This window comes from Chenopodium quinoa, unplaced genomic scaffold (assembly GCF_001683475.1).
Source record: "Chenopodium quinoa cultivar QQ74 unplaced genomic scaffold, ASM168347v1, whole genome shotgun sequence".
NCBI classification, from domain to species: Eukaryota; Viridiplantae; Streptophyta; class Magnoliopsida; order Caryophyllales; family Amaranthaceae; genus Chenopodium; species Chenopodium quinoa.
In genome coordinates, this window is record NW_018743331.1 from 9,471,539 (window position 1) to 9,495,904 (window position 24,366).

Sequence of the window (24,366 nt, forward strand, 5' to 3'; positions counted from 1 at the left end):
TTTTAAATGATAAATTCGATGAAATCCTCTCTAAAATTCAACACTGAAGGTTAGGATTTTAGGGAGATCGAGGAGATAGGAGAAGTATTACTCACTCTGTTTTTTTTTTTTTTTTTTTTTTTTTTAAAAAAAGCATCGTTTGACCGGCACATTTACCAAGAAATAACTGTGACCATTAATATTTTTTAATTGTATATTAGTAAAACTTGTTATAAAATTATATTATTAAACTAGACATTGTCACGAATCTAATGATATATTATATAATAACATTTATTTATTTTATAATAGCAAAAAAAGTAAGTCAAACATATAAATAATAAATAATGCAAAAGTTAAATTGATGCATTAAAAGAAAAAAAAAAGGGAAAAAGGGGGGGGGGGAAAGTTGTAAAAAAATTATACTTTGACTTAGCAATGTTACATGCCCCAATCCCTAAATAAAGTGATTGTGTATGACAGTGTGTAGTGGGACGGAAGGGAACTATTTTACAAGTCTACATATAGATTTACGTGGCTAATATTAATAGGTGTTTTTTTAATTTTTTTATTAATTTTATTTTTAATTTTTTTTTTACTCCTTTGAATAATGAAAGACAAAAAACGTAAAGAAAGAAAATGTAGAAAGCAATTTTAATTCTCCCACATTTAAAGTTTTAGAGAAGGTATTGGGTGCATATTGTCGCACGCATAATTAAGTGCGTCAGGTTTAGCCAATATATATCATTTGTTGGCTAATATGTTTTATTTGCTGGCTGATATGATTTTTGTGTTGGTTAATATATTTCTTGTTGGCTGATAAGTTTTTTTTTTTTTTATATGTTCTTTTGTTGGCTGCTATAAGACATCAGTTGACTGATATTTTTTTTAGCCGGCTAATACATTTATTGTTGGCTGATATATATATTTTAATTGTTGGCTTACATGTTTCATTGTGTTGGCTGATGTGTTTATTTTGTTGCCTTACCAGCTTGTTGCTTTTGTTTGCTGATTTCATCCTTTTGTTGGCTAATATGCTTCATTTCTTGGTTGATATGTTCCTTTTGTTGGCTGATATGTATCTTTTGTTGGATGATATGTTCCTTTCGTTGGCTAATATGTTTCATTTGTTGGCTGATATGTCCCTTGTGTTGACTGATACGTTTTTATTAATATCTGATAGTCTCTAATGTTGACTGATATTAGACATCAATTGGCTGATATGTTATTATTTTAATGTCTGATATGCGTCATTTGTTGGCTAATATGATTAACAATATACAATATATTTTTATTTCCTTCTATATCCTCTTTCTCCCTCTCCTCTCTTTCTTTCTCTCTGTTTCAAATAAGAATGAGGTTTCTCATTAACAACAACATGAGCGACCAACAACAACAGCACCACCGCTGCTCCCCAACTGCCGCCCAACTAGCCACCATGAACTAGCGAACTCCACCAACAGAGAACCGCCATCAATCAGTCACAAACACTGTCCACAACGGCCGCGACCTGTAACTGCACCTCCCTTGCGACTCACACCAGCGAATCGCGGCTGAAGTACACTCCACCTCGCTGTAATTATCCGCCCAGAACCACCAGTCAGCCGCATCTCCAACCAAAACCCAAAATCGACCACTAATCGCCACCAACCACAAGCAGAGCAGGCCCTGAATTTCCAGCCACCAAAACCCGCATCCCCACAACAACCACCTGCAACAAGCTAGCATCGGTCTTCGCAATGGTATTAAACTCTTATTTTCTTGCGATTTTTTAGGTTTTTATTGGCATTTTAATTGATTGATTGTAAGTTGCTTAGGTTTGTTTATTTGATGTTAGGGTTAAGGATGAATATTTTGATGTTGAGGTTGAATACTAGGATTTGATGAAATGTTATAGGACATGAGTTCTTTGTACTTGGAGAAATTTGAAGACGTTGAGTATCGTTGCCGCTGCCGCACAAACTATTGGGTGCGGACTGCTGCACCCAATAGTTTGTGAAATTTTTAAGTCAACTTCACATATCACACTCAATCGATAACCCCATCAAATTAATTTTTTTATTTTATATTTTTATTCGGAAGACAGGAAGCCCATCAAATTATTATCAGTAAGATAATTGTCAAATTAGTTTTTTATTCCCTATATTACATAAGATTTAAGCTTTTTCATTCAGTAAAAAAAAATTAAGCTAATTCTTTTAAAATAATCTAATCTTTTGATTATTCTAGAATAACCAACCTTTCATACCCAATTACATATAAACGAAAATCGAATTTATTTATACTTATTTTTTAAACATGAAAGGCTAAGAATTTTTTAAGTGTACGTTGTCTGGCACTGTTAATGGTTCTTACTAAAGGAAATGTGTCCTCGACTCTCATGCAATTACTAAATATAATATGGATCGTATTATGGAGATAATAAGTTCGTTTAGTTGGGTCGCCGTCTTTATGTCTTGATAGATACATATATTGATCAATGGGTTAAATCAATCAATGACAACTACATGGATCCTATGAGGCCACACGTTATAATGTTAGGTCGAACAAGGAAACCGAATCCAAAAAATGGATTTAGTGAAAGACTGGATGGCCATAAGAAGGGAAATGAGTCTTGCCCTAATTAGATAATATGATTATATAATAAAGGATTTAGGGAAAAATAAAACATATATTCATCTTTCACAAAAGAAAAAAATAACGAAAAAATATTTTTCCCCTCCCCTCTCTCTCTACAACCGGTTAGAAGTTCTCCATAGAAGAGGAAGATTAATCTTTCCTGTCCAACTAGCATTGGTGGAGGTTTGATCTACACTTGTGGAACAATAATAGAGGAGCAACAATTGGGGCTCTAGCCTCCGCAAGAAGGTTGAAGAAAGCTTGGGACACTACTAGAAAACAGGTCATTTTCGACAGAGAAACTCTGTCGGAATCACCCTGAATTCCATCGGAAAACCCGTTTCCGACGGAATATCCGTCGGAACCGGTTGTCGGAAACCCTTTTGTAGGAAAAACGACCATTTTCGACGGAATTTCCGTCGGAACAGTTTTTCTAACGAAATTTCCGACGAAATTTCCGACGGAATTTTTTCGTCGGAGGAGAAATTCCGGCACCAGAAAGTCCGTCGGAAAGTTCCGACAGAATACAAATCTATCGGAAATTTCCGACGGAAATTCCGTCGAAAACTACTTTAAAAAAACAAAAAAAAAAAAACGCCTCCCACCACCCCCACCACCAGCCCACACCACCAGCTTAACCAGAACCCATCCACCAAACCCACCTAACCTGAACCCACCACCTTAACCCTCCCAGAAACCACCCAGATCTAGAACAAATGGCCACCCACAACCACCACCCAGACCCACGCCACCAATCCCACGCCACCAAACCCACGAAACCACCAAAACCATAACTAACCCTAACCCACGCCACCAAACCCAACCAGACCACCTAGAAACCCAAAACCACCCAGATTTAGAACAAACGGCCACCCACAATCATTACCCAGACCCACGCCACCAAACCCACGAAACCACCAAAACCCTAACCAAAACCCACAAAACCACCAAAACCCTAACCAACCCTAACCCACGCCAGAAACCACGAAACTACCCAAAAATTTACAAATCTCCACCCACCACCAGCCCACACATCACACACGCACACATAACTCAAAACCCCAAATTTTTTAAAAAAATAAAGAAAAAAAACTCAAAAAAGCGCAAAATTAAAAATAAAACATACCTTGAATTTAAATGGGCTTCGAATTTCACCACGAAATCGGTTTAACAAAGCCAAATTCGGCCATGAAAAGTCTATATATAGGCTTTTAATGGTCGAATTTGGCCTAAAAAACCTTCAAAATAATCAAAACAAAACTCATGGTTGTGGTGTTGATTGCGCAGCGACGGTGGTGGTGTTGGTTGTGCAGTGGCGGTGTTGGTGTGAGAAGGAGAAAGAGAAGGAGAAGGAGAAGGAGAAGAGAGGAGAATTGAGAAGGAGAAGAGAAATGAAGGAAGGAGAAGGAGAAGAGAGAGAAAGAGAGGGCGGAGGAGAGAGAAGGGGGAAGAGAAGAGGAAAGAGTAGAGGAGAGAGAGAAAAGATCAGAGATTAAGGGGGAAGGTTGGTTTTTTTATATATATATAATTAAATTCCGACGGAATATTCCGACGGAATATTCCGTCGGATTTTTATTCCGTCGAAAAATTAAATATTCGACTGAATATTCCTTCAGAAATCCCATATATTTCGGCGGATTTTTATTCCGGGCGGAAATTTCCGATGGATTTTCGACGGATTGTTAAAATTCGTCGAAAATTTTCAACGGAATAAAAATCCGTCGGAATTTCTCATATTTCCGATGGAAATACATGTTCGTCGGAAACAGTCCATCGGAAATCGGCCTATTTCTAGTAGTGGGAATTCACGCATCAAAGGTTAATTTTAAACTATTATGTGATCCTTTATTGTATATGCATGAAATCTTGTTTAGGTGTGTATGAATGAGATTCATGAAATTCCACTTAGAGTACCCAAAACCCTACACTTACTACCTCTATTTCATATTATTTGCAACATTTGACATAAAGTATTAGTAAAAAATGTCTAATCGTTACAAATAATATGAAATAGAAGTAGTATAATTTTAATTGTTAATAATCTAATCGAATAAATGGTAGACAAATTTGGTGGGTCATTGTACTGTGGACTAAAATGTTATCTTTACTGGATCCAAGATATACGGAGTACTTTGTATTATTCATTAGACAAACTTTCATATGTGGCTGGCGACACGATGTAGCCAGCCACACTTTTTTTTTTCTTGTACTGTATTCCCCTTTCCTCCTACTCACTTTCTCTCTCTTACCTTACAACAATGGCAGGAAAACACCTTCACTCTTCTTCTTCATCATCCCCAATCATCATTTTCAGCAAAATTCTTCGCAACAGCAGCCTTCTTAAAAGGATCATGCAACAACCCCAAATTAGAATTAACAACATATGATTCACAAACAACAGAAACCCTATAATCAATAAGATTCAAACACAATTTTGGTTGACGGAATTTAGTGGAAAAGGGAGCTTGAGAGAGAAAGTAATGGAGGAATCGGAAGAGGAGAAAGGGAAGAATGTCATGACCTGCAAACAGAGCAAAGTCAAAGAGTGCCAATTTTTGGATCGAGATGATCGATGATAGAATGTCGACAGGAAGATTGGACTACCGTGAGTTCTGCCCACCGCCGTTGCTGTCGCCGAAAAATAGTGGACATCGTAGGCTTCATGCACCAAATAAATTTTCCATTTGAAGAAGAAGAAGATGAAGAAAAGGGGTTACTAGGTCAGTAAGGGCTTACTTGGTCAGGGGTTATCCGGTCAGGGTTACTTGGTCAAAGGTTATTCAGTCAGGGGTTACTTGGTTAGGAGTTACTCGGTCGCTCAGGGATTACTCGTGTGTTAGCTGGCCACACGGTGTGGCTAGCTACACACAAAAGTTGTTGCATTCATAAAGTACTCACTTAGTCCCTTCCAAAGACTTATGAATACTGCTTTTCCTGTTCTTCATGCATACTACGTAGATTGCTAAACTTTTCTAATTTGTGGCGTTATTTCAATTCAATTTGTAAAACAATCTTTTCAAATTTTATAGTATCCTCTAAATTTATACATGCACTATATGACCTTATTACTCCGTAACAAGTATTTTATTAAAATTATTTTTTTAAAAAAAAATTCTTAACATGTTACCAATAAAGGTGAAAGTTCGGATTAAGGTATAATTTATAGTTCAAACTGTACTAATTTGATTTGGGATTTTTCAAACCGAATCAAACTGTGTTACTATTCGGTCCAAACACAGCACAAACTAAACCATTTCTAATTCAGGTTTTTTTTTTTAAAAAAAAAGGAAAATTTCAATAATCTCAACTTTATTTGCCTCATTTACTTTCAACAACATTCTCATTCAATTCAACAACATTTAGCAATTTTATATATTCTCTTAGTTACCCTATCAAAAATCGTATAAATTACCAGGCCAGTAACGTCGTTTGAAAGAACAATGTTAACATCGACCACAAGGGAAAAAAATACTCCATAATATGTATGAGTAGATATAGAGGTGTCAATTTAGTACAGTTAACTAGGTCGGATTGGGTCAATAGTATGTATTTCAAAGTAGAATCATGCTAAATGATTGTACTGTACTGTGTCTGTGCAAGTTGAGATCTGAATTGGGTAATTTTGAGTCTGATTATATCAGGTTAGTTTTTGACACCTCCTCTAAGTATATAATAAAAATCACTCGCTTCATCTATCCTCCAATCTCATTCTCTTTCTCTCTTTCTCTCTCTCTCTCTCTCTCTCTCTCTCTCTCTCTCTCTCTCTCTCTCTCTCTCTCTCTCTCTCTTATGTACGTATTTCCTCGGTTCTTTTTTATCTTTCCATTTTTATTTTGCACAAGTATGTTTAACTAAAGCATACATACTTTTAGCATGAAAAATAATGTAAGAAAAGAAAAGAAATTGTAAGTAATTGATAACAATTAAAACCATGTAAAATTTAAAATTACAACCACGAATTTATATTTTACAACAGTGTTATTATGGCTATGATTTAAAAATAAAAGTACATGAATTATTTGTCCTATAATCTATGGAATATGATTGGTGCGTCGAATTGTGGTGTAAGAGTTCCATTGGCGGATGGAGCATGAGCATAAGATGGTGAAAGCTCGAAAGAGAATCGTTGTAGAATTAAGGCCAATGTCATTTTTGCTTCCATCATAGAAAAATTTGATCCAAGACATATTCTTGGCCCCCAACCAAATGAGAAAAATGACATATTCCCTTTTGTTGCCTTAGAAATGCCTTTACTAAACCTTGATGGGTTAAAATCTTTAGCATCATCACCCCACAGCTTCTCATCTTGTTGGATAAGGGCTATTGGAAGATTGACTAACAACCCTGCAGGTAAGAAGATATCTCCTACCCTAATATTTTCAGTAACTGTACGATTGATTTTAAAAGCCGTGGGATATAATCGAAGAACCTCTTGAAGTATCATGTTTACCTAAAAAGATAAAACAAGTGATAAATATCTAAATTATGATTGATTAAGGTAATATAACAATTATTTCAAGTTAATACACTTCGTATAATCTTGGCCGTTACAGACTTACAATCTTTAGATGATTCAATCCTTGAAAATCCGGGAGGTGATTCCCAAATGTGTTTAAGATCTCTTCTCGTGCTCGAGCTTGCCATTCTTGATACTTTCCTAGCATAATTAGTGTCCATACAAGTAATGTTGAAGTGGTACCTTGGCCAGCTATGTAGAACAACTTACTTTCGTTAATCACCTCTTCAATAGTCAATTCAATGTGTTTTTTGTTATTATGTCCATTGTCTTGAAGTTGTGACTCCAACAGCAATCCTAACAAGTCATCATTTGGTTTTTCTCCTTCTTTTATTGCTTTCTTCCTCTTATCAATAACACCTTATAGTAGAGTGCGAATTTCCCTATCAGCATCCACTAATCTTCTGTTTGCCTTGGTAGGGATATATCTAAACCACAAAATGAACTATTCCAATTAAATACCCTTTTTAGTACTATTTACATGATCTTGGCATGGTTATGAAACATTTTTTTTTAATAATGGTTATAAAACATTTAACATAGCATAGATAATTAGCTAGGTAAGTATCATTAAAAATGAGCTTAATAATTAGATAAAAGTTTAATAGAACATTTTAATTAAAGTAAATTAAGTCTAGTTTCTTAAAAAAAATAAAGATAAAAATAATGCCAACTAACCTAATTGGCACATATTTCTCAAACCTTTTCAGAATAAATCAATCAATCAATAATAACAATATACTAAGAGACACACCAGCAATGACACGTGTCATCTCCTGGTGTGTCCTTAGTTTTTTTTTCAGAAAAAAAATTCTATTTAAGAAACAAATCTTTTACATATATAAAGTAATAATTACATACAAAGTATAATAAAAGATTTGATGTATCTTTCCTAAAAATAAAAAAAAAATAATGAAAGAAAAAATTAACATTATTTGTGACATATGGACTATTTTTTTAAGGAAAGAAATATTATGTACTACATTTTTTTTTTTCTTCGCTCTTTTTATTATTTTAAAATTATGTAGTAGAAGCTACATGCTTAAAGAATGAAATGTGAATATAAAATCAATGAACAATACTTTTATTATTTCCTTGAATAATTATGATTGGAATTTCAATCAATTAATACTCTATAATTAACTATACATACTTCAATAATACTTGCCAAGAACGACACATGTTGATCATTCTTAGTGTGATTTTTTCTTGCCATTTTTGTTGTTTTTCAGCATTCAATTGATATGAATATAACATACAAAAGTCAAAAAAAAATTTATATAGTGTAATTAATGTTAATTTAAAAAATAGTTATTGAAAATTACCGTGCATGACACGGGACCTAACCTAGTACTATATACTAAAGTAATCACTAGATAGGACACTTAGCATAATTTTGTGAAAATTTTTCCATCCAAAATGCTACTTGTACTTATTTTTCCCTCCAAGATTGATGCTAATTTAAGGATTATATATATATGTACCAAAATAATATGAATCAATCTGTTGAAAATTAACAATTTTCATGTCTACTACATCTATTTTATTTTTAGGAAATTTTGTCAGAAAAAACCTTTTAAAGCAACTTTTTTGTTGGAAAAAAACTTTTAATTTTTTTTTGCAACTAGAAACGAGATTGTACTTTTTTTTTGTTCAAGACAACCAAGGCTCACATTTTGGCATTGACTTGGTTATTTCCGGTGTTGACCCCCCATGTGCAGGTCACATGACCCTTTTTTTTATACTAATCCCACTCCTTTTCTTTTAATTTCCCCTCTAATTTCCCTCTGACCTCTATTGTTTTTAATCTTCCCCCTTTTCTTCTAATTTTCCCCTATCTTCTCTCTCCTCTCTTACTAGCTAGGTTGTTCTCTTATTGAAGATCTTTGAAGCATGGTAGTTTGAATTAATTGCAGTAATTGTTTTTGGCAATTAATTTTGACCAAGGATACACTTACATTATTTTGTAATTGTTACCAAGTTCATCAATTTTGCAGGTATTTGAATATTTAGGGTTTTTTTTGCCCCTTTTTAATTTGCGCTAACAAAATCTATTTATCTCAATTATGTAGCATCCATGGCTCCATTCAAGTATATGGGTTTATGTATAACTTTGTAATTGGTCTCCCTTAGCTTCTTAGAACATGACGCAACTCCTTTCCTCCTTCCTTCCTTGCTTTGTTTTTACCCATGGCAAAGCAATTGCACAAAATTTCATAAAATAATACCCAGAAAAGAAAATAAACATCATTTAAATACTATAAATTAATTAAACTTATTGTTTAGGATGGGTGTAAATTAACTTCACTCCACATCTTCATTGATTAGTTTGCAAGTTTATGGTGAAGCCATGGCAGAGAATAGGTTGAAGATGATTTATTATCTCATTTTTGAAGAGAGGAGAGAGAAGATGGGGGACAATTAGAAGAAAAGGGGGAAAAAAAACAATTGAGGTTAGAGGGAAATTAGGGAGGAAATTAGAAGAAAAGGGGTGGGATTAGTAAAAAAAAAAAAAAAAGAGGTTATGTACCTACACATGGGGGTCAACGCCGGAAATGACCAAGTCAATGCCGGAATGTGAGACTTGGTTGTCTTGAAAAAAAAAAAATTCAATCTGATTAGTTGCCAAAAAAAATTTAAAAGGTTTTTTCCAACAAAAAAGTTGTTTTAAAAGATTTTCTCTGACAAAATTTCTTTTTTTTATAACAAAATTTGGGAGCCTTTAAAACATCTATCTTACGAAGTATACTCGTTTGAATTACCTCCATCCAGGGATATAAACTGCATTTAAAACCGGAAGCACAACTTGTATTTGTTCAGTTAATAGTTCGAATATTCGCTTCCCTTCTACGTAACTACTTCCAAACGCAGCTCTAGAAATAAGATCAGCCGAAAGTTTACCCAAATATGACCACACTTCTACTTCACATGAACCTGTCTTGGATGTCATTTCTTCCCACTCTTTAACCATAGCATTGGAGCTTTCCCATAATGCTGGAAGCATAAACTATAAAATACACCAAAAAAAGAATAATTTTTAATACGTATAGTACAAAGTAATACGTTTCTTGTGAAAATATTTACTTAATTATGCAAAAAAGTATGGTAAAATTAATATGCAATATTTACATTTACATAAAGTCTTAAACTCATCCTCTCTTTCTCTTTTCTAGGGTTTTTTAATTTTTTTGACCGTTTGGCCGTTTAGGCCGGAAATAGTCTAATTTCTTTGGGAATTAGATAATTTCCGATCCTTTTCCCTTAATTTTCTTTGATTTTTCTTTTTAGGTTTCAATAAATGTACACGAGTAGTGTAGATTCGTCCGTCTCCCTGTGGTGGAGTGTCTCCCTATGGTGAAGTCGTTAGTTTTTGTTAGTCTAGTTGTTTGTTTTTGTTTAAAGTTCATTTGTGTGTTAGAGTTTTTCAAAAAGGTAATCATATTTTTCCATATTGTCAGTTCGTTAATGAAATTTGTTCGGTCGCAACAGTTGTCGAATTTTCTAATACGTTCAAGTGAATTAGATGAAAATCATCCTTACGGCTACAACAAATCGTTAGACTATCTCTCCGAAAAAGCTGTATATTCTAGCGATATGTGCGAGAGAAGTACCACAGTGCAAGATATTTTCAACGATCATAGCTTTGATGAAGAAAACCCTTATTTGATTCAATTTTATGTAATTGTTGATTTAGATTTCTTTTGTAGATATTGTATAGCTTTTTATTATTGAATTGATTTGATTCAAAAAAAAAAAAAATTACATTTATATATATGTAAGTGTGTAACCAATGCTTATCTAGAGGCGTCAATTCGAGTGTTCAGGTTTGGTTTGGAGAAGTCGGGTCAGGTTGGATTCAATTCAAACTTAAATCATGCTAAATAATTATGTCCATACGAGTCGAAATCTAATGAGATTTTTTTTAGGTTGGTTACGAGTCGGATTTTGACACCTCTACGTCATGCACCCATATATCCACAAGAAATTCTTAATTTACATCAATATCAAATAATAAAGTAGGATATATGAAAATTACAACTCACTAAAAACCTAACAAAAATAAATAATAGACAAAAAAAAAGCTCACAAAAAATTTATGTCAAATTCTCCCTCATTTTCTAAATAATTGACATGTTTCACTTTTTTCACTATTAAAAAACTAACTTTAACCATTGTTTTTTATTTATAATGTTTAAAAGAATTATCATGAAATATATTATTAAACATGGATTAATATATATATATATATGTATATATATATGTAAATATATATATAAAGTTTCATAATAGTTTCAACTTCCAACCACACCTTTTTTTTCCTCTCTTTTCGGTGATTTTCAACTGCTTTTTCTTCTTATTATCTTTTTATCTCTTTGATCAATCCACATGCACGATTTTACTCACAATCATGAGGTTTAAGAAATCTCTAATTTTCGTGAAAAACCCCAACGAGGACGTAATTAAGGGACGGATGAGATATCATATATGATATGCATATTATATATATATATATATATATATATATATATATATATATATATATATATATATATTATTTGTTTTTATTTTCTATTGGGTTTTCTAATAAGCTATACCCCTAATGTAGTCGAGTTTCTAAAGTGTATCCATGCTTTTTCGAGTTTCTAAGTCGTGCCCTTCAACTGCTTATCAATACTAAAATGTACCCTTATTAGTTGTTTAAAAGTTAATTGAGTTTTTATTTCGTGGCTTCAGTTTTCGTTCTTAAGGTTGCGGTGGCTAAGATTTCTTTCTCCTATCATTTCCTTACCTTTTATCATCTTTTTATTAAATTTATAGTTAACTTTAGGTGACGTGGAAGTCCCAAGAAGGATATCATTCATTAATAATAGTGAGTTGAGGGGCACAATTTAGAAATTTGAAAAACTATGGGTACACCTTAGAAACTCGACTACCTTAGCGGCATAACTTACAAAAACCCTTTTTCTTTTTTTTACGTAGTATTTATTTTTATTTATATTGAGCCTTATCGCACAGACACTAGTTGGAAAAGCGCAGTCAACTTTAACGTCATCTACAAATATTTGTCATATCAACAACAATTACCGGGCTTGACTTTAAAGTTGGATTAATTATCTAAATAGAAAGCTCTTCTATTCTATTCACTTCTATCGATTGATACATGCCCTTTTAATTCTTATTCTTTAAAATATAACTTCCACACTCTAAATAATCTCTAGATTTTCTTAAAGAATTATGTAGCAGTTGTAATATTATACAAAAAGGAAGTAGAATGTATAACAATAATGAAGTATAACCTTAAGCTTGTCCATGTGAAAAGCTGGAATAAGATAAGCTTTCTCCGAGTAGCCCAAAATCGGCCCTCTAACATAATTAAGCCAGAGGCAACCTTCTCTAAAAGAGGGTTACTCTTTGGCTTTTGAAACTCGTGGATCTTCATGAACACTTCTCTTATCAACTCTGATTCCGCAATCGTAACTAAGGGCACTGGTCCATTCCATACAAAACAACTTCTACCTGTATAAATAAAAAATACGGAGTAATGTTTTATATGATACTTTGTACAATATTGTTTAAAAAAAATAGAGGGAGTATATATATGTAAAAAAAAAAAAAATGGAAAAAAAAAAGAAAAAAAACCTATTACCCTTTATAATATTTTAATTGTAAATGTTAATTAGCTTGGCATGGTACAATCGTTGTTTACTCAGTTTAATCATTGGCTCAAATTTTGCTCATTTGCATATGTGAGCAAATTGGTTTTGTTCTCAGAATTTGACAAATTTGTTCATTTTGTACGGATAAGAAAAATCAAGCAAAATGAACTAAACAACTCTACTTATTTTTGTATGTAAGATGAACGATATTCATTTGCTCATTTTGAACTAACATGATAATATCATAATAATTTAAAACACACACGACAACATACCATATTTGTTCAGAGTTTGAAAGAAGAATGGGAGGGCACGTGGAAGATAGTCATTGGACGAATCAGGCAAAGGAGGCTTTGATCTGGCTTCCATAGTCATAGCAGCTCTATTCTTAGTGTCTCCATGCAATAGCCTATAAGAATTACCTTTTAAACCCTTGATTTCTAAGGCATCTCTCTAAACTTTTTGGCCTAAACCATACCCAATTTAACACACACCATGCCACACTCACTAATACAATACATACCAAAGAAATTGATATAGACATGCTTGTAACTTCCATAGATGCTAGAGACTTTCCAAAATAAAGGTCGGGTTTAGTATTGTACAGAAGACTGCCTTAACTTTTGTGTACTTATCCTAATCCGAAAGCAATAAAGGAAAAAGAAATCTTAGTTTCAATACACAAGAGAAATGAAGAGAAAAAAAAAAGGAATATGAGATATATGGCAATAAAGATATAGTATCATTACTATTATTTATAACTTTTAAGGTTTGAATATTCAAATGAACCATGCAACTTTAACTAGCTTAGGCATGATGACAAATGCAACCACTATGATGTTTCCTTTGTTACTTGCTACAATTCAACGGAGAATTATAACGTAATATGATTTGTTCAGTACCTTATCTTTTCTTTTTATTTATTTATTTATTGATAAGAGCTTAAGCAGAACAAACAAAACAACAAAAAACTAAAAGAAAAAAATTAAAAGACGATAAACTAATATTTGCTGTTGTAACAAGACCATGGGCTCTCTCTACCGATCCACGATCCACCTTATGAATGCTGCACCAATCAAAATTGTTGCTGATACGTCGAATACGAGCAACCGTCCGGATGATGGAGATATCTGAGACCCGTAAATCTCGGAGACACTGGACCATTGAAGTAGAGTCTGTATAAAGAGTGACCACATGCAGCGACCTTCTGACCGCCCGCTGCAAACCAGCTAAGCACGCATTCATCTCTGCATGTAGAGCCGAGTTAGCTAGCCCAAAAGAAGTGCCTCCTAACCAACCCTGCTCCCCGTACTCTCCAAATTCTAGGAACCAACCCATCCCCAACCTGTGAGTGTGTAATTCCATGAACCGTTTACCAAAATAACCGTTGGTGCCCGCGAGATCCCGGTGTCTGACTCTTGTAAGATAGCACGCATAAACCCAGGTGGGTAATCTGAGACCTATTCCAGAGGGTGAAGGGATCAAAGATGACCTTCCACCCTTGCTGAAAAAACTCCCCGTTGTCGAAGTCCTTCAGAAATAATCGCCGGTGTTGACAAATAAGCCTCGCCTGATATGTTAAAAATCCAATTATTACGACGTAAGCCACAACCCCCAAAGAGTTGTTATAAAAAAGGCCGTCCTATGACCATCGTATCCGTCCTGGCTTAGGAATAGCCGGATATAGTACACAATCCAGGCCTATTGGCAAAGTTGTCTGCGTTAGCTTGTGAGTGGATTTGTAGGATTCCACCCCTCCATGCATCCTGTGCAGATTTGCAGAATCTGAACAGATGATGTACTCTAGACCTGGCAAACTTGTTGTGTTGTGTTCATTTTCGTGTCGATCGGAAATTAAACGGGTTGGGGAAGGTCAACACTAACCCAACCCATTTAATAAACGTGTTGTGTCGTGTTGATCTAATTAATTAATCGTGTCGAAAACCCTTAACACTAACCCACTTATTTCGTGTTCGGTTCGTGTCGTGTTGTCGTGTTGAATTGGAAAATATTGGTCTTATTCAATATATTTATCAATAATTTCATAAATTATTGTGTTTTTATATTATGCGGGTTGGGTTGTGATAATTTCGTGTTGAGAATCTCAACACTAACCTAACCTGTTTAATTAAACGTCTCGTGTCGTGTTGACTCGTTTAATTAAACGTGTCGAAAACCCTTGACACTAACCCGTGTTTTCCGTGTTCGATTCGTGTCGTGTTATCGCGTCGTGTCAGTTTTTACCAGCTCTACTGTACATCCTCTTCCTGTGTCCCACATAGGTCGCAATGTATAGGTCGCAGATTCGTTAGTGTAATTGTCGGACTAATTACGTATCGAAGTAGAGCTGAGAAAAGTCTTCATTAGGCATTAGTGTAATTGTCGGACTAATTACGTATCGAAGTAGAGCTGAGAAAAGTCTTAAATAAGAATATTAACAGTATGACACACTGATTTATTTTATTTATTTATTTTTGTGTGACATTAGGTGAAGAGTCTTTTGATCAATGAAAGACAAAAAAATAAAAAGAAAGAAAGAAGTAGAGAGCAATTAAGCCAATTATGATTCTTCCACATTGAAGTTTTACGGCAATTTCTCATATCACACTCAGTTGATAATCTCATCATATTATTAGTTTACTAGTATCTATCTCGGGCGATTCCCGAGTTCCTTCCGCACGCAATATATATCTTTATGTTTTAAAATCCTTATTAATAGCCTACTTATAAAATAATTATAAAGTAATAATTATTTTCTCAAAGGCATTAATACTAATGTCTAAATCTATCCACATTTGAAACTTTTGTTGCTTTAAAAGTTCATAATTAAATGAGTAATTTGATTTTACGGTTTCATTGATATTTAACAATTTGAACTTCTAGATTTTATTCAAAACCCTTAGTTCCAAAGTAAGTCTTCGGCTCCTAGACTTTTAGGATTTTTTTTTTGAACGACGATTGCCTATTTGGAATTTTAATTTTGGTGATGATATCAGGTTTGTTATTGAGTTTTTAAATAAAATTTTAATCTACATGCTAAATTTTAAAACAAATCATTGATACAAACATTGTTATATAAGATGTGTATATCCCTTTTGATTTATGATATTTTGATGAAAGATACCATTGATTTATGTAAGAGCACAATATATATCATAGAAATATACACTATGTATGATAAATATGATACGAAAATTCTCTCTTTAATTAATTTTGCTTGATAATCCCATCCAATGTCCTTAAGAAAAAAAAAACAAAAAATCCAATCCAATGTTGCATAATAGTATCAAAAAATATATTGCTATAATCCTTATTTTATGTTAACTATTAATTGTACGGAGTATAGTAAAATAAACTCTTATCACTAAACTTATGGGCTAATTCCACCAACTTTTATTTTTTTTTGAGGAAATTTTTTCATTTACTCACTTATGTCATAATTTTGGAAACCTATGGGTTAAAAATAGATTTATTGAAAGTTATAATTAGTGAAAGGTATAAAATGTTGGTACTTTATTAAAAATAAAACTCTAATCCAGTAATTTTATCCTAAAAGTCTATCAAAATTATATTGAAAATAAAACTCTAAATTAATTTTTTTGTCTTACGAAATCTATGTAAATCTATCCAACATTTTTATCTTATGTGCCATCCTAGTAATTTATTGTTGCCTACGTGGCACAACACTTGGGTTGTAATTAAAGTGGATTGCTAAACATCGCCCGCAAATCTCCACATAAAGCCCACAAATCTATATTGAATTTACCTTATTGCCCTAAAACTAAAATAAAAAAATCTAACCCATACCCACACTCTAATCACCCGAAAATACGGTAATGTCGAGGCGGCAAGGTAAGGACTTGGCGGCCACAGCGGCGGAGGGAAGGACGGCTCACGGTGGCAGGGTTTTTTTTTTAAAAAAAAATTTAAAAAAAACCAGAAGTGGTGGGGCGCCTGGCCAGGACGCCCAGCCCCCGGTTGTGGCGTCTGCTCTAGCCGCCGGAACCAGGGGGCTGGCGTCTGACCTGGATGCCTAGCCACGGTTGTGGCGTTTTCTAGAGGCGCCACCGTCGTGGCTGGGCGTCCTGGTCAGACGCCAGCCCCCTGGTTCCGGCGGCCGGAGCAGACGCCACCACCAGGGGCTGGGCGTCCTGGCCAGGCGCCCCACTACTTCTGTTTTTTTTTTTTTTTTTTTGTCTAATTTTTTTTTTTTGGAAAATCAGAATTCTTTTGTTAATGTTTAATATTTTTGTTTTATGTGTTAATGTTTTTATTTCTAATATATATAAATTTTTTTTTTGAAAATCAGAATTTTTTGTGTTAATGTTTAATTTTTTTTGTTTTATGTGTTAATTTTTCATATGTGTTAATTTTTTTGTATGTGGTAATTTTTTGTGTTAATAAATAGTGTTTAAATGTTTTACATTATGTAAAATTTTTATTTGTAAATTTCATTTATATATATAATTTACACATACAAAATTAAGCATAATTTTATTAACACATATTTAAAACATAATTTCAAATTAAAACAATTTTTTTTTGAACTTATTAACACATATTTAATTTCAAACTTATCAAAGTTAAAAAACCACAAAAAAAAAAACAAAAAAACAAAAACTTTAAATAAAATTAAAAAAAATTACAAAAAGTTTAAATAAAATTACAAACAAAAAAGAAAAAAAATAACAAATTACAAATTACAAAAAAAAAAATAAAAAAAAAAATAAAAAAAGTAGGGGTGGCGTCTGGCCAGGACGCCACATCCATGATGGCGGCGTCTGGCCAGGACGCCACAACCATGGTGTCGGCATCTGGCCAGGACGCCATAACCGTGGTGGCGGCGTCCTTTCCAGGCGCCACTGCCACGGTTGCGGTGTCCCGGCCAGACGCCACCGCCATGGTGGCGGCGTCCTGACCATACGCCACCCCTACTTTTCGTAATTTTTTCCCCGGATTATCTCGCTTTTCGGCGACGATGACGGCTCTCCGGTGTCCCTCGGCAATCCACTCCAACTCCACATTCTTCGTGAGAGGGAATTACGGTTTCGGTAAAAATTAGAAAAAGGGCAAAAGAGTCAAAGTAAAAAAAATTGTGGGCTTTATGTAGAGATTTGTGGGCGATGTTTAACAAATCTCAAATTAAAATGCCAACTGTCGCTGTCTCGTGACTTAGCTAAAAGTTTAGCTTTATATATTACTAGTTTTGTGCCCAGACAATGCCCGTGCGGGTTGTTTATTGAATTTAAAGATAATTTATTTTTCTATCTATATGCCAAAATTTAAAAACATATCATTGATACAAACTATTATAAACTACACTATTATATATTTTTAATTGAATTTTATATTTTTAAATCACTAATTTATTTAATATTGTACTTTTTATAGTTTTGTTTGTAAGTAAATATCTATGTTAAAATTGACTTTAAATTATTTTAATTGAACTTAAATTATTTATACTGAACTGAAAGTATTTTCACATAGCTAAAATTATTTTTACTAATCAAAACTTATTTTTATTAATTTTCTATTATTTTTTAAAATAAATTAAAATATATCATAAACGGATCTTGTTTTAAAGTACTTTTTAATATGTATTTTATGATGGAAATAGAATTGAGTTTATTAAATGTTATAATTAATTTTCTAGGTATGAAATAGTAGTAGTATATTGATGATAAAATTTTATACAACTTTTTTATCTTAAAAAAAATTATACCTGTGAATGGTTATAACATAAATTGAGAAATTTGAGTTAACATGAAAAAGCAAAAGAAAACTAATTGTAGTATTAAATTTAGTAGTACCTTTTGCCGTTTATTGCTTCTATTCTTCTTTAAAAAAGATGGAAAAAAATATATATATGCTTAGCGTAAAAAAATAATTTTTTTTATTGAAATGTATTTTAAGTGAAAAACCCATTTAGTTTTGTATTGTACAGTTTTTGTTGTGTTCTAATTTTAGTAGTTTTTTTTACTTCTTTAATTTCATTACAAAATCACAAATATACACAAAAATATTAAAACTGAATATGAAGAATACTTTATTCAAAAGCTTTAATGGTAAATCAATAATAATTATATAAAAAAAATTAATGATAAATGGTCATATTTATAATTATAATTACGTGGTTGTATAGGAGTATAATTCTATTGTTAATTGGATATTCATATTAATTATAATATGTGGTGAGTTAAAAAATTCCAATGTCAAAAAAAAGATAATTTTTTTTCAAAATAATTATAAATTAGTTTGTGAATACTTTTTTATCCTAAACAAATCTACCCAATCTAATCTAATGTGACACCTAACCTAATCACAATAATATCTATTTGTCGCCTACGTTGCTCGACACTTGGCGAAAAATTAAAATGTCAAGTGTCACTATCTCGTGGCCTGGCTACGAGATCAGCTTTATATATTAGTGACATAATATGATTATTATTATTATATGATTACCAATAGGACAATGACATCCTTCTCTTTGGGGCTTGGCCCTCAAGTTCACCCCCCCCCAAAAAAAAGGAAGCTAATTGCCAAATTAGCCTTTTATGTTACATAAGATTTAAGCTAATCTTCCAAAATAATTTATTTTTCGATTATTCCTAAATAATCCAATTTTTCGTATCCATTTACTTCTAGAAGAAAATCAAAAGGAAGAATTATTTTGAGAAGAATTGAACAATAATTAGATTATTCTAGAAAAAATTTTCTAAACAAATTTGTTTATTAATACTCCCTCTGCCTCCTTACTTTTGTCTCATAGGTATAATGTTAGCTTTATTAATTTTGGGTTATGTAAAATTGGTGAAAAAGAATAATGGTTGTCCAATTTTTTTTTTTCAATATATGCCTATATAGTATGAAGCCAAAAAAAGATATTGGTGAAGCAAATATTAAGGGGACGGAGCCACGAAGGGAGTACTGATTCCTTAAAAATGAAAAGCTAAGAACTCTTCAGTGCACGTTGACGGTCACTATAGATAATATGTTAATATTTTTTTTTTTATATAGAAACTTTAGGGCGGACTTATATTAAAATATTTTCCACCAAAGTTAACACACTTTGGACAAAAACGCTCATATAAACTAATTAGGGGTGAAAGTTCGGTATTCGGTTTGGATTACACCCCAAACCGAATCCAAACCGAATTATTTCGGTTTCGGATTTTTGAAACCGAATCCAAACCGAATTTGGATTCAATCCAATCCAATCCAAACCGAAATAATTCGGTTTTGAGAATTAAATCCAATCCAAACCGAATTTTTATGGGCTGCTGTATTGGGCCTTAAAATCTGGGCTTTTTATTGGGCATATAATTTTGGGCCTTTTAAGGCCTAAATTTTGTACCTGTTCCTGAACAAAATTAAAGCATAAATTTTAACATACAACTTTCACAAGTCACAACCATATGCCATACTGCCATAGTAACTAAATTGTCCAGCCATACTGTCATAGTAATTAAATACACTTACACATTGTCCACATTGAGACATAAGAACTTAACAAGTCTTAAAACTATCAAAACAGTCCACATGATGAATTGATAATAAAACAGATAAACAGTCCACAAATGAACTAGTTCAACCAACAAGGCAGCTTCATTCTTAGGCTCTTGGCAGAAACTTCAAGTCTTCAATCAATAGGGCAGCTTCATTCTTGGAAGCTAACTCTCAATCAAGCTCAACCAAGTCCGGGTTTTGACCACCAATTGTCATATTCCTCAAGTCTAATAACATTAAAAAAATAAACAAGTTACATAATATATATGAAATAATGAAAAAAAATAACATGATAATTGTTGTTTTATGTTACCTTCTTCAAGATCTTCAACTTCTTGTAAACACTCTTCTATATTAGGAAAGGGAGAAGAACGTAGCCAATTTTGAGCACAAACAAGTCCTTCAACGACCCTTGGAGTTAAGGAGCTCCTAAATGGGTCTAGAACCCTACCACCAGTGCTGAATGCACTCTCAGAGGCTACTGTTGAGATAGAGACAACAAGTATATCACGGGCCATTCTTCCAATTGTTGGAAACCTAGCACTATTAAACTTCCACCACCCCAAAATATCAAAATTTTCACATTCCTCCTCCGTTTCCTCTTTTAAATATTTGTCTAACTCAATTTTTGCTTCTCCATCTTTCTCACACTTATGTTTCTTATACTTACTCTTCAATACCTGAAGCTTCTTTTGTTTGGGAGAAAATTGGGAACTGTTCATACTTGAGGACACTTCCTCCCTAATCACATCACCAGAAGAACCACGATACTCCTCATACAATGCATTCAAAGACTCTTTCAAATTATTCACCAAAACAAATGCATGCTTAGAATCATAAATTTCAATTAACATCCACTCAACATAATCTAACTTATAACGAGGATCAAGCACAACAACAATAAAAATCAGCATGTTCATTTTCTCCGGATCACCCCAATATTTGTCATATTTCTCCTTCATTTAAGTAGCCATAAGACACATCTCCACATCATCATTTGTCATCAAATCTTTCAAAAGGACAGCAACACTCACCAATTCATGGAAAAATAAATTGGAAGTCACATGCAAAGACCCAGAGACACGCAACGTAAGATCATAAAAGACTTGTAAAAATTCAGAAAACCTTCTGACTGTTTCCCAATCCTCAGAAGTAGGGCAGCCCTTCCCCTCCCTCTCATTTAACTCAATCACATAATGAGGGTCCTCCTCAGAGTACCTCTCAAAAGCATACTCAAACACCAAAGCAGCATCCAACATTAAAAAGGTGGAATTCCACCTAGTAGGCACATCAAGGCACAACAACTTTTTAAAGTTGATTTTTTCTTCCACAACACATTTTTTAAACCTTACCAACCTAGAAGGGGATTGTTTGATGAATCTTACAGCTTGTCTCACACGAGTAATAGACTCATTAACAATTTTCAAGCCATCAGACACAACCAAATTCACAATATGAGCAACACAACGCATATGAAGGAACCGACCCTTAAGAACCCCAGCTTTCCAACCATTTATTTTCCTTCTCATATATCCTATTGCGGTATCATTTGAGCTAGCATTATCAACAGTTATGCAAAATACTTTCTCAAGTTCCCAATCAAGCAAACATTTCTCAATTTCTTTCCCAATTTCCTCCCCCTTATGACTTGATATAGGACAAAAATTCAGAATACGTTTTTGCAAATTCCAGTCATTATCAACAAAGTGAACAGTCAAGCACATGTAATTAATTTGCTGAATAGATTTCCATGTATCGGTTGTTAATGAAACCCTTGAGTTACACTTTTTTAATACCAATTTCAGCTTTCTTTTTTGAGTTAAAAAAGTTTCATAACAATCTTTAGCCACAGTAATTCTGGAAGAGACATGAAATCTAGGCTCCATTACATTACAAAATTGTTTAAAGCCTACTCCCTCAACAAACTTAAAAGGCAATTCATCAACTATAACCATCTCAGATAAAGCTTTTCTAATTACAGTTGGATCATATTTCACATAAGACAATCCACTAGTACAACCACTTTCAATTTTATTGCTTTTGAAAGACAACAAACTTTGTTTTGATTCTTTAGGAGTATTATAGGGGTAATTACGACATCTATTTATATGAGCCCACAATGGACTAGTGCCATTTCTCTTTGTACCACACTTGTATCACATACCACAGTACTTGCAACGTGCTTCCACTCCAGTGTGTGTTTCTTCCTTGATAAAGTGCTCCCAAACCTCGGAACGATCCTTCATTCTCTTCCTCTTGGGTTTGGATTTTTCATTGTCAGATTCATGCTCCTCAATAGGGACATTCCCTTCAACATTATCCATATTTGTGGACATTCTGATAATCTGATTTAAAACAGAAAAAAGAACTCACTCAACAACCAACAATTTTTATGAAAATCTATGAAAAACAATCAATCTATAAAAAAAAAACATGCAATTCGAGCATAATACTATAATAGAACAACATATATTCTGAACTCTGAAGGAATATCAGCAATTCGAGCATAATACAATTCGAGCATAATAACTATTCAAAGAAAACAATCTATCACCAATTCGAAAATAACAAAGAAAACATGCAATTCGAGCAAGAAAAGAGAAGTGCAAGTGAAATCTGAAATTCAAAATAACAAAGAAAACATGCAATTCGAGCAGGAAAAGAGAAGTGAAATATGAAATATTGAAATTAAAGCATACCGGAACACTCGAAAAGGTGGTCAGCGGCGGCCGGCGTTGGAACACTCGAACGGAACACAGGTGGTAAGTAGGAAAGCAGTAAAGCAAGAAGTAGTGAGGTGGTGGATTGGTGGTGGTGGACGAACGGAGTGAGGTGGTGAGAGGGAGAGATGAGGGAAAATCTAGGGTTTTAGTGAGGGAAAGAGAAACGGCTGACTGAAACTCTGAAAGGGAAAAGGGAAAAGAGGGAAATTATTTAGGGTTTGGGTATATATATGTAGGAAAATGGGCTGAGATAATTGGGCTTATAAATTTCGGTTCGGTGTTCGGTTTTCGGTTTTTAAAATCCCAAAACCGAATCCAAACCGATATAATTCGGTTTTCATTTTCTCAAACCGATCCAAACCGAAAACCGAACAAAACCGAACCGAATTGCTTATTCAGTTCGGTTTGGTTCGGTTTTCGGTTTTTATCCAAACTACTTTCACCCCTAAAACTAATTCATTGTTATCACAAGTGTCCCATCTAGCTATTAAATGAGCCATCGTATTCCCTACACGTGTCTTAAAAAAGAAAAAAAAAAAGCTTGTAAATATCATCAATCAATAAAAAAAGGAGAGATCGGCCTTGTGCATTGTTGTTGATCCTCTTTGTGACATTGAGAGAGTCACTCTCAACCCAAACACTGCTATACCCCAGCCTCCTAGCAACTTGTAGACCATATCGAACAGCGGCCGCTTCAGCATGATCAACCTCCCAATCCCCTGAGAATTTACGGACTGCAGCAACCAAAAGCTCACCCTGACTATTTCTGATCGCAGCTCCTATTGTAGTGTACCCATTAGCAAGGTGGGCATCCATATTGATCTTCGCTGTTCTAGCAGGAGGGCAATTCCATCTTGAGATCAGACCTGTTTCCACCATATTGGCCTTGTTGAAGACCTTATGCGCGTAGCCATTGTACTCCATTACATTCTTTACAAAGGTTGTAGCCGTGTAATTAGCATTCAGTGATCTGTTCTCAAATAAGAGCTTATTTTTGCAGAACCAAATTGCCCAAACCATAGCCAAGAGACGAGACAAGTGTGCAGGTTCGAGCTTCCTAGACAACCACAAGAGCCTTGATTTAAAGGAGACAGTAGGAGCATCTTCAAGTAAGGATGAAAAATCGCTACCATCCCATACTGTTTTTGCTGCACTACATTCGAACAAGACATGATTCATAGATTCAATCTCAACCCCATAGCCTACACAAAGCTCATTAGGTGCTATGTGGCGATGAAATAGCAGCTCTTTCACAGCAAGGTTGCCACGGCATGCCCTCCATACAAAGTGGTTTAACTTAGTGGGCCTGTTAGACTGCCACACCACACGCCATATTTCCCTATCCTCGTCAGTAAGCTGAGTGGCA

The 24,366-nt window shown here is 33.8% G+C and overlaps 1 protein-coding gene, 1 long non-coding RNA gene and 1 pseudogene across 2 annotated transcripts; 1 reads left to right on the forward strand and 2 right to left on the reverse strand.

The window, feature by feature from the left end:
• Window positions 1–362: 362 nt before the first annotated feature.
• On the forward strand, window positions 363–5,650 carry LOC110737908. Its single transcript, XR_002514516.1, has 2 exons — window positions 363–1,721; window positions 4,864–5,650. It is a non-coding gene; the product is annotated as an uncharacterized LOC110737908 (long non-coding RNA).
• Window positions 5,651–6,516: 866 nt separating this feature from the next.
• Window positions 6,517–14,705, reverse strand: LOC110737907 (annotated as a pseudogene).
• An 8,814-nt stretch (window positions 14,706–23,519) lies between these two features.
• LOC110737618 lies at window positions 23,520–24,020 on the reverse strand. Its single transcript, XM_021917951.1, has one exon. It carries the CDS (start codon window positions 24,018–24,020, stop codon window positions 23,520–23,522), a length of 501 nt encoding a protein of 166 aa, XP_021773643.1.
• Between the last annotated feature and the right edge of the window lie 346 nt (window positions 24,021–24,366).